The sequence below is a fragment of the Bison bison genome, unplaced genomic scaffold (assembly GCF_000754665.1).
Source record: "Bison bison bison isolate TAMUID 2011002044 unplaced genomic scaffold, Bison_UMD1.0 scf7180017864383, whole genome shotgun sequence".
Taxonomy (NCBI): domain Eukaryota; kingdom Metazoa; phylum Chordata; class Mammalia; order Artiodactyla; family Bovidae; genus Bison; species Bison bison.
This window is the reverse complement of record NW_011494955.1, coordinates 3,849,131-3,863,335: the sequence shown is the minus strand read 5'-3', so window position 1 is coordinate 3,863,335 and position 14,205 is coordinate 3,849,131. Positions and strand designations below refer to the sequence as shown.

At 39.2% G+C, this 14,205-nt stretch overlaps 1 protein-coding gene across 2 annotated transcripts in view; it reads left to right on the top strand.

Annotated features, from left to right (window-relative positions):
• The window catches only part of LIMA1 (LIM domain and actin binding 1), a 92,186-nt gene that overhangs the window by 56,927 nt on the left and 21,054 nt on the right, over positions 1–14,205 (top strand). For both annotated transcript variants that reach the window (XM_010857806.1, XM_010857805.1), the window contains exons 5-6: positions 12,836–12,920; positions 13,717–13,865. In XM_010857806.1, the coding sequence (XP_010856108.1) occupies positions 12,836–12,920; positions 13,717–13,865 (234 nt within the window). The remainder of the gene's footprint in view (positions 1–12,835; positions 12,921–13,716; positions 13,866–14,205) is intronic.

Below are 14,205 nucleotides of genomic sequence, written 5' to 3'. Positions count from 1 at the left end.
AACCAGTTGGTAAGAGATGTAACCACAAAGCAGTTTTATGACTTTTCTTAAACTCTCTTCCCTCTCAATTTTGAGTCCTCTAGGCCTGACAACTCCCCTTTTCACCCTTTATGGTCTTAACTAAAAAAAAAAAAAATTTTTTTTTTTTTTAATTTAAATGGGAAGAAGAATTTTAAATGGAAGGAAAAAATGTCAGAAATCCTAAATAGAGAGGAAGGGGCTTTGTTGTGTGTCAAAGCGCCATTGTAAGTCCTCTCCTCTCAGACCCTGTTAGGGGCAGGACGGCTGATGTCATGGCAGCATGCACAATGTAGATTCAGTGCAGGAGGCTAGTACATGTCAAAACTGGCCTAAGGTTGGAAATGACTGGGACTGCAGCAAACAAAATGCTGATTATGTGTAAAGATCTGGTAAGAGATTTTTTTCTCATAAATGTCTGTTGAAGATGGGTTAGAACAAGCCTATCTTTTTGTGGCTAGTCAGAGTGTAGAAAAAAAATTCTCATATAAAGGAAGATCCTACTAGATCAGGCTGGCATTCAGCCTGATTGCTATTGGGTCTAGGAAGATGGAGGGGTTCTAAGACTGACCAGGCCTTTTGAGGGGGAGCTTTTTAAACTTCCTGCTTAAATAGTCATTTGTCCTTTAATGGACTGCTTAGAGAGTATAAAACACAACTGCCATTGTTTTTGTTTTCTATCTTTTGGCCACACTCGAGTGGGTTATGGGATCTTAGTTCTACGACTGGGATCGAACCTGTGCCCTCTGCAGTGGAAGTGCAGTGTCCTAACCACTGGGCCACCAGGGACATCCCTGCCCTTGGTTTTATAGCTGCTTCTAAATAAGCATCATTACCCATGTTAGCAACAGCCTAGATTACTTTAAAAATATTTGTCTAATATCTCAATAAAACTGGTAAAAAAAAAGTTTTGTCTACTTTAGATTATGGAATGATTAATCAGTTTGAAACTAGGTTATGGTTATTGCTAACATAGCTTCAGCTTTAGTATGGATAAGGCTTTAATCAGGAAGTCACATAATTGGATCTTTGGAAGAAAACTCTGAGAAATATGGTAGAGACACTAAGCAATCTTTTCAGGAGCGAGAGTGAGGAAGTAAGAATGATTACCTCAGAGCTGAAAAATTAGTACTTCTCTGAGACAAGTGAATATATTAGGTACAAATCATGTGAATCTTTGTCTCCATAATTTAGAGAACTGGACTGAATCTCAGCTAACTAGTTGAGCAGGGTCAGGGAGCACATAGATAATGGAAATACGTGATCCAAATCTCTTTATCGCCTAAATCTTTTTTATCAGAGTTATTTACAAGAGGCCAAGTTAATTGCCTGAGTTCCACATATCTTAGTCTCTCTCACTCCCTTTTATCTGAGATGGTTCTTGTCCACTTTTCTGCCTGATCTCTCCTCTGCAGTCCTTTTTTATTTCTCTGTGCCTTGTGTAGTCTTCTCTCTTTCCAGGACTCCAAAAGATGTATTCCAAAACTAGATTCTCATCTTGAATTCTTAACCCAAGCTTTAGCTCCAATTTTGTGGTTGCCTGCCAGATTGCACACCTCTTTGTGAATAAAACTAAAGCACTCAATTTCAAGAAAACTAAAAAAGAATCCATTATCTTTCCAACCAAAACCTGCTCTAACCCCTGTTGTCCTCTCTTAGTGTATTACCCTTCACCACATTTCCTGTTCTATAAAGTTTGGGATCAGTTCTTTTTGCCTGCCTCTTCTCAGTCAGTCACTTACTAAGCCATCTAAATAAGTCTACACATCTCTCTATATGGGCCATTCTCTCCAAGAGGTCCCACATCTAGTTCTGTGCTGCAAAGTCACTTCAGTCGTGTCTGACTCTGTGCGACCCCATAGACGGCAGCCCACCAGGCTCCCCCGTCCCTGGGATTCTCCAGGCAAGAACACTGGAGTGGGTTGCCATTTTCTTCTCCAATGCATGAAAGTGAAAAGTGAAAGTGAAGTTGCTCAGTCATGTCCGACTCTTAGCGACCCCTTGGACTGCAGCCTACCAGGCTCCTCCATCCATGGGATTTTCCAAGCAAGAGTACTGGAGTAGGGTGCCATTGCCTTCCAGTTTAGCCTTATTATATCTTGCCTTGTGGTATTGCTGCAACCTTGCCTATTGGCCTCTCCTTTTTTTCTTTCCTTTCATCCTCTACACTGTTGCTATTTATTTTTCTAAGCATAGTTGTAAATCATGCTATTCCCTTGATCAGAAACTTTTGATGTCTCAAAATAAATCCATATTTAATATTTGAGTCTTCCACAGTCTGATCTAAACCCACCTTCCCAATCTCCTAGCTAAGCTCACGAAGAAGGCAATGGCACCCAACTCCAGTACTCTTGCCTGGCAAATCCCATGGATGGAGGAGCCTGGAAGGCTGCAGTCCATGGGGTCGCTAGGAGTCGGACACGACTGAAGCGACTTCACTTTTCACTTTCATGCATTGGAGAAGGAAATGGCAACCCACTCCAGTGTTCTTGCCTGGAGAATCCCAGGGATGGGGGAGCCTGGTGGGCTGCCGTCTATGGGGTCGCACAGAGTCGGACACGACTGAAGCTACTTAGCAGCAGCAGCAGCTAAGCTCAGATGGTAAAGAACTTGCCTACAATGCAGGAGACCTAGGTTCGATCCCTGGATCAGGAAGGTCTGCTGGAGAAGGGAATGCCAATCCACTTCAGTATGCTTGCCTGGAGAATTCCATGGACAGAGGAGCCTGGCAGGCATAGTCCATGGGGTGGTAAAGAGTCAGGCACGACTAAGCAACTAATACACAGACATACAGCTAATCTAGTACTCAAACCCTGGATTACTCCTCATTTTAAACTAGTCATGTCTTTCCCCTAACTTCTACCTTTTGAAATCTTACTCATCAAGGTCTATTAATACTATGAGAACTTACCTCAGTTTTTTACCATATGAAATTACCTTCACCCTCCTGACCATCCTGTAGAATATCTTACTTCTCTTTGGCCACTTTTATCATGCTTCTTTAATAGTCTGTGTGAATTTGTATACTTCCAGTCTATATAATTCTTTCAAAGTAATGTTTCCTTTATCTCCCAGTGGTCAACCCAATGCTTGACTCTTTTTTATTTATTTAATAAATAAATAAAGTGTTTATTTAATAAAAAGGAGAAAAGAAGCTTAGATCTCAACTTATAAATAATGACAACTGATGACTTTTCCTCTACTTTTAGTGAATAGATAGGTTATTTAAGTCAGGTGGTTTAGTTGAACATGATAGTTCTAATTCCTACTGCAAATGAGCAGTGGATGGATTAGTGTAACCTATCAGTATGAGGAAAGAGAAGCCCTCCCTGGTGGCATACACTAAGTGTGGCTTCACATCCCTAACTGGATGTGTATGTTGATCTGGGTTTTAGGTAGCCTTTTATGAAAAAGCTGATCAAGCAGCTATTCAGTCATCATCATGTTGACATTTGAATTCATAATCTTCAAAGGTCATGATGCAGTTATTCAAATGACCAAACCATGTAAGGAGCATGTGACAGGCTCCTTAAGTCTCACTTATTTCTATTTGGTTCCTAACTTATTTGTTTCACACAAATCCTTGGATAGGAGAATAAAGACCAAATAATTGGAAAGTATATTTCTACCTTCATAACCTAATTAAAATCCTATCTTTTGCTTGGGTCAAGATTAAACCAATTAGTTGTGATGCAAGAAAATAAAGCTTGAATATGGACATCTCTTGATTCTTCTACACAAGTTCTGACTACTGCTTCTTCCTTGCAGTGTTTCCCTCTTCTAGGAGAGGAGTTAGGTAAAGCAAAGAAGAGAAAAAAAGAGAATGCCTCCTCACCAAAAATCTCTATTTTCTAGAACACATAAACACACTCACGCATTTGCTCTTTGGGGGCTAACCAAGGATAGGAGGTAGTAATGAGAAAATAATGGTGGGGAAATCCCTGGTGGTCCAGTGGTTAAGATTCCATGCTTCCACTGCAGGGGGCCAGGGTTCGATCCCCAGTTGGAGAGCCCACATGCTGCACAGCGCCCACCCCCCCCCCAAAAAAAAGAGAGAGAGAAAGTGATGATAAGTAAAATTAAAATCATTAGGGCAAAAATTGTCCTCTTTATCCTTTTTTCCCTGTTATTCATGGTATACTTTAATGCTTTCAGTTAATTGTATTGTTTTATACTACAAAGACAAAACAGCTACAGTAGAAATATCTCAATTAAAACAGAAGTTTCCCATGTCCCATCAACCTTGTCACTTCTCTGCTGTTTCTCTCCCTAGACTCCTAAGCTCTTCAACTTCCCTTATAATTTCTGCCCTTCTAATCACCAGGATTATCCTGTGTATGGCTGGCATCAAAATGCCAACAAAAGTTGCACTTGTTAATGTAAGAGTAAAACCATCTTTCTTCAAACAGTCCAACATTTTTGTGGTTTCCCTTCTTCTAAGTTCCTGGAAGTGACATTTGTGTTTTGTTTAGTTTTACGTAACACTAGTACATAGCAGTGTTCATGTGCTGATGTAGTGGAGTGAACCCTTTAGAAAAGAAGACTTCCAAACTCAAGTGTGATCTGTTCATCAGCTATTTATCCAGAGCCAACTGATCTGTAAACTACATCAGAGAAACAATTTATGTTTGCTTTCTCAAAGAATGGGTAGTTGTCCATAGGGAATCCCTGCATTGTTGTAAAAAGTATCCATAATGTTTTATTTTCTCCTCTCTGGGCTAATAATTACATGTGTTCTCTTATCTACTTAATGTTATTTTAATAAAGTTTTTCTTCTGCTTGGTTTAGTGGTTTAAGTAAATTATTTGGAATTATATTCCCAGAGGAACACAATTCTGAGGATGTTCATATTTGGTATTAATTGAGTATCGGTAAGTCATAATTTTAAGATGGGTTTAGGGAGGAAAGGGATTTGAATAGCTAACTCAATATCACTGTGGGGTCTAATATAGTCACCCTAGAGTAGGGGAATATACCTTTTGCTTATCAGCAATACATTGCTAGTGTTTTGAATGTAGATAACTGGTTTTGTTAAATAAGTACAAGAATTATCTTTGTTTTTCTATAATACTGTCTTTTTCCTATATCCTATTAAAACTGATTTATTTTTTGCTGATTTGTTGTGTTCACCTACAGTTTATAGCTGTGTAGTTTTGAGATGTGATTTTGCTCTGTTATTTTTCTCCCCTCTATATTGTTTCTTTAATATAACATTTTTTTTAATTGACAGAATACAACATAAGCTACAGGTGTACAATATAGTGATTCACAAGTTTTAAAAGTTATACTCCATTTATGCATGCTAAGTTGCTTCAGTCACGTCTGACTCTTTGCGACCCAATGGACTATAGCCCGCCAGGCTCCTCTGTCCATGGGATTCTCCAGGCAAGAATACTGGAGTGGGTTGCCATGCCCGTCTCCATCTTCCCAACCCAGGGATCAAACCTGTGTCTCTTACATCTCCTACCCTGGCAAGTGGGTTCTTTACTACCACCGCCACCTGGGAAGCCAATACTCTATCTTTAGTTATTATAAAATATTGGCTATATTCCCTGTGTGGTAATATATCCTTCTATATTATTTTATATCTAATAGTTTGTACCTTTTACTCCCCTAGCCCTATACTACTCCTTCCCCCTTTCCTCTCCTCACTAGTAACTACTAGTTTGCTCTCTATATCTGTGTCTGCTTCTTTTTTTTGTTATATTCATTAGTTTGTTGTATTTTTTAGACTCTACATGTAAGTAATATCATGCAGTATTTATCTTTCTCCATCCCATGTATTTCACTTAGCATAATACCCTTTAAGTCCATCCATGTTTCTGCAAATGGCAAAATTTTGTTCTTTTTGTGGCTGAGTAGTATTCCATTGTGTACATATACCATATCTTTTTTATCCCTTCATCCATTCAATTTAAGTTCTTAGTGTTATTTTGATTGACCTCTCTATTGGGCTTTCCCAAGTGGCACTAATGGTAAAGAATCTGCCTGCCACTTCAGGAGATGTAAGAGATGCAGTTTTGATCACTGGGTCTGGAAGGTGTTTGGAGGTGGGTCTGCCAACCCATTCCAGTATCCTTGCCTGGAGAATACCAGGGACAGAGGAACCTGGCAGGCTACAGTCCATAGGGTCGCACAGAGTCGGACAGGACTGAAGCAGCTTAGCATGCATAACAGTATATTTCTTTCTTTCTTTTTTTTAGAAGTATATTTCTTGTAAAGACCCCCTACTAAGCACAGATTAAATTTTATTTATCCTTAATTAGTACCTCTGAATAAATCTTTGGTCTTTTGTGGTAAGATAGTAACAGATTCAGGTATAGAAATGCCAGTCAGGGAATCCTGATCTGTTTGTTATCCTAAGTGGCTGTCCTTGATGTGTCAGTTAGAGACCAGGCATCGCTTTTCTGCTTACTTTCATGCCAGTTAACTACTTACTGGTTTCTATTCAGTTCCATTAAAATAAAACTTGTTGAAAAGTAGTATCAGAGGACTGAAACATTCTCTAAGCAATATTGGCTACATTAGAGTTTGGGGGGGCCAGAAAGACACCATTTGTCCCCCAAAATTACCTTTTCTTTATACTATTGGACTCACTTTTGGATAAAGCAACACAGGTGTGTATCCAGATGAATTTATTAATCATTTCCTCTAGCCTTCTAATTCATTGATGAATTACAATGAGTGAGAAATCCCTATCAAGATTGTTGACATAAATCCTAGAACTATTGATATAAGTGATTGTAAAAGGTTGTTTAATTCAGCTCATTGTTCTCAGGCAGTTAGGGTATTAAAATCCCTGTTTTACAGATGGGAACATCTTACATAAGAGAAATTAACTGATTTTTTTTTTTAATGACCCAGTATCATGTAGCTACTTAATGTCAGAACAAAAACTGAAATAGTGTAGTACTACCACTTCTGCCATAAACACTGTCTTCATGGATGTTATAGTAGCTATTTATTGGATAAAAACATCTGGCCTTACATATTTTTGCAATCCAAGGAAACCAGGAAAAAATTAAAACATATTAACAGCTGTCTTCTCAAAGACTTCAACTCATATCTGTCTTCTTTTTACATTAAAAAAAATTATTTATGTATTTATTCTTTTTGGCTGCCCTGGGTCTCCTTTGCTGCGCGGGGACTTTCTCTAGTTGCGGTGAGCAGGGTCTACTCTTTGTGCTGTGCAGGCTTCTCATTGCAGTGGCTCCTCTTGTTGCAGAGCATGGCTCTAGGCACACCAGCTCAGTAGTTGTGGCACATGGGCTTTCTTGCTCCACTGCATGTGGAATCTTCATGGACCAGGAATGGAACCTGTGTCCCCTGCATTGACAGGTGAATTCTTAACCACTGGACCACCGGGGAAGTCCCTCTTTTTACATTTTATAGTCTTTTTACTGAATAAAAGACATCAGGGCAATGAAGAGAAGTACATTGGAATGTAAGAGATCTGTACTAAAACTCTTGACTTAGAAGGCTGTGGGTTTGGTAGGTGTGTTTTTCTTATATAAATTAGTCGTATGAGCAATCATACACAGGGTAAACCAGAAAAAGTCAAATATCTTTGAAAAAAGAGTAACCTTTACCAATTGTGCACACAGTTGTGCACAGTGAAATCTTTATCATTGCATAACTAGGTTTTACATAGTTTTAGGTACCGTGTGCTCTGTTTTGTGTTCTTTATCTTTATCTTTTTTGGTCTTTTTTATATACACCTTCCTTTGTACCTTCCTAGTTCATGTAGTTATCCTTTCACAGCAATAGGTTATTTAATTATACATTTTAATCATTCCCCAGTAATTAGATTCTTTTCCAGCCTAATTAAAAAGCTCTAAACATCTTGGCAGAAACATTTTATTTTTAGTTGGTAGGGGAGCCATATTATTGAATGGTGTTACCATGGTCAAAAGACATAATTCATTGAACATTCTTCTTGCATATTTTTAGCTTATTATCAAAGATTATATTATTTAACAGTGCTAACACTTTCATGCATTGGAGAAGGAAATGGCAACCCACTCCAGTGTTCTTGCCTGGAGAATCCCAGGGACGGGGGAGCCTGGTAGGCTGCCGTCCATGGGGTCACACAGAGTCGGCCACGACTGAAGTGACTTAGCAGCAACACAATCTAAGGACATATTCAATTCCTCACCAGTTCCTCATCAGCATTTGGTTTTATCATTCTTAAATATTTATGTTAATTTAATAAATATGAAGTATTATCTCTCCTTCCTTTCCTTTTTTTTAATTGTAAGAGAAATGCATAATTTTTGTAGAACACTTAGAAATACAAAATATGGGAGTTCCCTGGTGGTCTAGGGGTTAGCATTTGAGGCTTTCACTGCCATGGCCCACGTTCACTCTAGTTGGAAACTAGAACCCACAAGCTACGTGGCATGGCCGAAAAAAAAACTGTCTCTCTCTCTCTCTATAAAGAGAGAGAGAGAGAGAAATCCCTCTGGAGACAAGTGCTCCTTCTATGTGTAGCTTTTACTTAAATGAGCTATTTTTTTTTTTTTCTACTAGAGCTCTTGAAGAAGGAAATGTTTATCTCTCAGTATTTTGAGAAATTAAGTCCAGGTTTTATCTACACCCTATAATCTCCATGCATAGTTCCCATTTTTCCCTAAAAGGCGTCCATCTTCCACCGTTGACTTTGGAAGGATGAAAGAGTCTGAAGGAAGGTCAGAGTTGAAAGGTTGAAGGAAGTAGCTCTCAATAAAATGTTGAGAATCAAGTTTTAAAGAGAATTTTTCCTGAAAATAGGGGTACCCAGGACAGGAAATCCTGCTTTTTATTTGACATTTGGGGCCTAACTTTATTTCTAAAGAAAACTCCAGAGAAAACAAATTCTACAGACTGCTGGCTAAAAGCCCCAGACTCTTATTTTCTTATTGGTAAATGTGGATGCATTTGGTTTATAGATTCAAAGAAAATATTTAAGGGGTGGTCACACTAACGAGAGTTACTGCAGTCACCTGACAGAAAGGAGGACTTGTAGGGTGGGGTGAGGCCAAGATTGAGGAAATGCCAGAAAGTCTTAAAGCGCCTTGCCTTTTCTCTCTTCTCTTAACCGAGTATGACAATTAAGGCTCCCTCAGGCATGTGAATAAAAGAGTGAAATGTGATAAAAATGTGTTACAGAAGAGTATTTCACTATCAGAGTTCCTGTGTGTGTGTGTGTGTGTGTGTGTGTGTGTTCCTTTACTTTCCTTGAGAAATATTGGAGGAAACTCCTCCTTCTTCCTGAACCTCAGATGACCACTTGTAAAATGAAGATCATAAATTAATAGTAAATGCATTTGAGATCTTGGGGTTCGGGTTTTTATTTTTAAGTGTAGTTGATTTGCAATATTGTGTTCATTTCATATATAGAGATCTTGTCATTCTTTGAGTGGTTTGGAGGTGGAAAGATATTGAAAGAAATGCTTAGTGCTTCACCTAGGAGCTCATTAAAAGCCATCCCATGGACTTCCCTGGCAGTCCAGGGGTTAAGATTCCATGCTTCCAATGCAGGGGGTGCAGGTTTGATCCATGGTCAGAGAACTAAGATCCCACATGCTGCGTGGCCAAAAAATTTTGTTTTAAATTTTTAAAAAGCCATCTTACCTCCAAGTTGTATTCCTCCTCAGAACCGATGTCAGAATAACTTTGATTTCCAGGGACGTTTTTCTATTTTTCTCTAATAGCAAATGACTTTGCATATTCACTTTTTTAGTAGTTGAAAGAAAATAATTCAGAGTACTGATATCCTCATGAGGATGAACCATCCTCACTCACTTTTGAGAGTGAGGGGGGAGAAAGGCTCTTACTTTATTTAACCCAAAGATTTAAATTAAAAGGTAGCAAAAGATGGGAGATTTTATGCATCTAAAACCAAAGAACCTAGCCCAGCATGTATGCTGGTTCTAAATGGTCTTGCTCTCAATAACACTAGTGTCAGAACGTCCCACATGGCTACAAGCACAGACAGAAGACTGAACTCCTAGCAGGCTGCAACGTGTAACACATACTCTTGGAATTAGGCTTGAACTTTACCTTTGACAGAATGTAAATATTTGAAATATCGCTCCAGTGTTAAGAGTGCAAAACCTGTTCCTTTTTTTTTTTAAGTATATTTCCAAGCTCTCTCCCTATTTGAGCCCTGAAAATTTTAGTTTTTATAATGATCATCTTACAGTGCAGCAGCATTTGGAATAAATCTTTGGAATTTCCTTTACTCTAACTCTGCAAATGAAAAATGTTTTAAAAACAAAAAGATGTGGATGAAGAGTTTTCTGCCAAACTTATCTTTTCATTTTGGCTGATGACCTTCATTTCCAAATGGTGGGCTGCTCCCAGAACAAGAATGTTTGCATCATAGGAGTCATGTGGATGTGACTGATGGTGCTGCTGACCTGAGTACAATGTGGCAAGGTTAGAGTTGCTATTGCTTTTTTAAAAAAAATAGATTCAACAAATAATGTACATGGCAAAGCTGACTTGGAGATGAAGTACATTAAATGTATATTAAATTTGCAAGAAACAATATTCTTTTTCTAAAATAATGAATTAATTTTATTTTTGGCTGCACTGGGTCTTTGTTGCTGCCCATGGCTTTCTTTAGTTCCAGCAAGCGGGGGCTACCCTTCCTTGCCACATGCTGGCTTCTCCTCTTGCAGAGCATAGGTTCTAGGCGTGTGAGCTCAGTCGTTGTGGTTCACAAGGCTTAGTTGTTTTGTGGCATGTGGGATCTTCCCAGACCAGGAATCGAATCCATGTCCCCTGCATTGGTAGGCAGATTCTGAACCACTGGACCACTATGGAAGTCCCAAGAAGAGATAGTCTTATTGGTAGGACATAAGTAAACCAAATCCTTGGCTCTGATTTCTGACATGGCATATTTCCTATCTCCAAGGGGGAGCTGTGACTGCTGCTAAGTCGCTTCAGTCGTGTCTGACTCTGTGCGACCCCATAGACAGCAGCCCACCAGGTTCCCCCGTCCCTGGGATTCTCCAGGCAAGAACACTAGAGTGGGTTGCCATTTCCTTCTCCAATGCATGAAAGTGAAAAGTGAAAGTGAAGTCACTCAGTCGTGCCAGACTCTTAGCGACCCCATGGACTGCAGCCTACCAGGCTCCTCCGTCAATGGGATTTTCCAGGCAAGAGTACTGGAGTGGGGTGCCATCACCTTCTCCGCCAAGGGGGAGCAGGGGGACTTAAAAAAGAGATAGTTCACTGTCTTAAACTTTATTGTTGTTTGATTAGTCCACTGAACTTAAAGGTTTAATAATTATTTACTAATGTTGAATTCAGAAGGCTGCTAAATGTTTTACTCTTGTGTTCTGTCATATTGGATTTCAGATATCTTTCCTACATCAAGTTATCTGGAAATAAATTGATATTTCGATAGGAATCTGCTTGAAGGCTGTCATTGCAAGCTGAATAAACATAACATACTCTCTGTGTATTATGTCTAGGAACATCCTTTGACATTCAGGCTTTCTCTTGAGTTACTTTTCCAGCCTTAAAAGTATAATTTGGAATTTTCTTTATAGACCTACCCTAAGTATGAGAGATATAAATGTAGTAATTTATGGGACTCATAGGAATACTTTATTTTTAAAAAGATCTGTACCTTTCACTTTTCTGTTTAAAAAATAAAAGCTTGTCTGTGCCCTCAATAAGCTTCCAGTCCAGAATAGGAATGCGCAACAATTTGATAAGCATTGTGATGGGAACCACGTCCTTGGGAACAAAGGAAGGGCTACTTAGATTTATGGAGGAGAGGTATTAGATCAGAGGGAATTTGCTCAGCTCAGGGGGCACCAACCTCTGGGCTATGGACCGATCAGATCAGTGGCAACAGTAGATTAGAAATAAAGTACACAATAAATGTAATGCACTTGAATCATCCTGAAACCATCCCCCTCAACCCCTGGTCCATGGAAAAATTGTCTTCCATGAAATCAGTCCCTGGTGCCAAAAAGGTTGGGGACCACTAGCTTAGCTTACACCGAGTCTTGAAGGAACAGGCATTGCTGGACAATGGAAGGATAAGCATAATCCAGGTGGAGGGAACTCATTTACAATATCAGGGACCTCCCAGCAATTTGCTTTTCCTGGAGAGTAAAGGATGAGGAAGAGAATACCCAGGGGGTAAGAAGGGACCAGATTTGGAACTGATCTTCTCTGACATACTAAGCACTTTAGATTTAATCCACAGAGTGATTAGGAATCCTTAAAGAATTTTGAATAAGAGAATAACATAGATTTATGTTTGGGGATAATTATTTTGTTTTACTTGGGATAATGGCAGCATCATAGATACCTCATTGGAAGACAGAGGAACCAGTTAGAAAGGTCACGCAGTAGTCCAGGAAAAAGATGATGAAGACATGAACCAGTCAGCAAGAACAGGGATAAACTGGGATGGAGAAAGCCAACCACAGATACTGCCATCAGGACTTGACAGTTTGGAGAGACATGTCATTTTCATCTGAAACATGAGTATTCCATTCCAGTGACTGTTAAATTCCGAGGCTTTCTGGTTAAGGTGGTTAGGCAGAAATCTTTTGCAGAATGCATTACCTATATAGAGTTACTTATTTTCCCCTGGGCACCTGTGAATATGTAGTGCTTGATATTTATAACACTAAAAACACATTCTGTGGTATATAAAAACTAATATAAAATCCAATCTCTTCTGTATTTTACTTCTAAAGGAGATTTGCAGGCCTCCGTTTTGAGCATTGCATCAAGATTTCCCCATCCTCAAAAAAAAAAAAAATCCCCATCCTTGCTGCAAAACTTATTGCTGGTTTTTGTTTTTCAGATTCCTCGGGGCCAAAGCCGAAGTGCAGGTGGAAGGAAGATGTCTGAAAATAGCTATTCTCTGGATGACTTGGAAATAGGCCCAGGTAAGCAGAGAGTTCCACGTGTGGAAAGTTTTCTAGGAAGTACTCATTAGTAGCAATACCCTTTGACCTCAAAGCTGATGCTTTTAAATGAAGAGCGGTACAAATTAAAGGGAAGGCTGTTATATACAAGTCATTCCCAAATCTGATTGCTCTCTCCAAATAGCTTCTCTGTGTTTTTAATTCATCTTTGTCAGTGGTAACCTGTGTTAACCAGAGTGTCATTTTGCAGGATTGTAAGGGAAGCACCATTACCAACAGTTTTGGCTCCATGGTTGTCTAGGACCTGAGGGCTTCCATGGATGGACATTATCCCCTGTCAAGATTGCTGATTATCCTATATTGCTGATACTAACATAACACCTTGAGAGAGGAATTATTATGTTTTGAAGGGGGCATATACAGGCACTTCACAAAAGAAAAAATAAAATCAATTAATATAGGAAAACCATCAGCCTCCTAGGAATCAAAGAAATACAAATTAAAATGGCATTGTGATCTAATTTTTTCACATGTTAAATAAATCCAAAATTTAAAAATATGTAACGCTCAATAATGGTTAGCAGTCTCCTCTTAATGTTGGCAAAGTGAGTGAGTGTTGCCTTGTAAATAACAGTTACAATCCTGATTTCCTTCTCTGTATTCTTTTTTTTTTTACTTTATTTTTTTAATCTTTTTTTTTTTAAATTTTATTTTTAAACAGAGTAGGTTGATTCTACAATAGCCTAAAATTTAGAATCTCGAAATCATTCAAATCGCATTTATTTTCTAATAAAGCATATTGTTTGCATGCTTGCAGGTCAGCTGTCATCTTCAGCACTCAACTCGGAGAAAAGAGAGAGTAGGCGAAATCTAGAATTTCCACGCCTGTCAGAAACCTCCATAAAGGATCGAATGGCCAAGTACCAGGCAGCTGTGTCCAAGCAAAGCAGTTCTTCGAGCTATACAGTACGTGTTTGGCATCATTCATTCATTCACTCATCTAGCAAATGGTCACTGACCATGGGAACTAGAAATGTCTCCCACACCCTGACCTGTGAGCCCTGGCTCCTTCCTGGGATCCAGCCATTCTCTCTTCACATAAATCCTACCCTAGCTTCATTTGTGGAGAAGGCAATGGCAACCCACTCCAGTACTCTTGCCTGGAGAATCCCATGGACTGAGGAGCCTGGTAGGCTACAGTCTATGGGGTCGTGAAGAGTTGGACACGACTGAGCGACTTCTGTCTCACTTTTCACTTTCAAGCATTGGAGAAGGAAATGGCAACCCACTCCAGTATTCTTCCCTG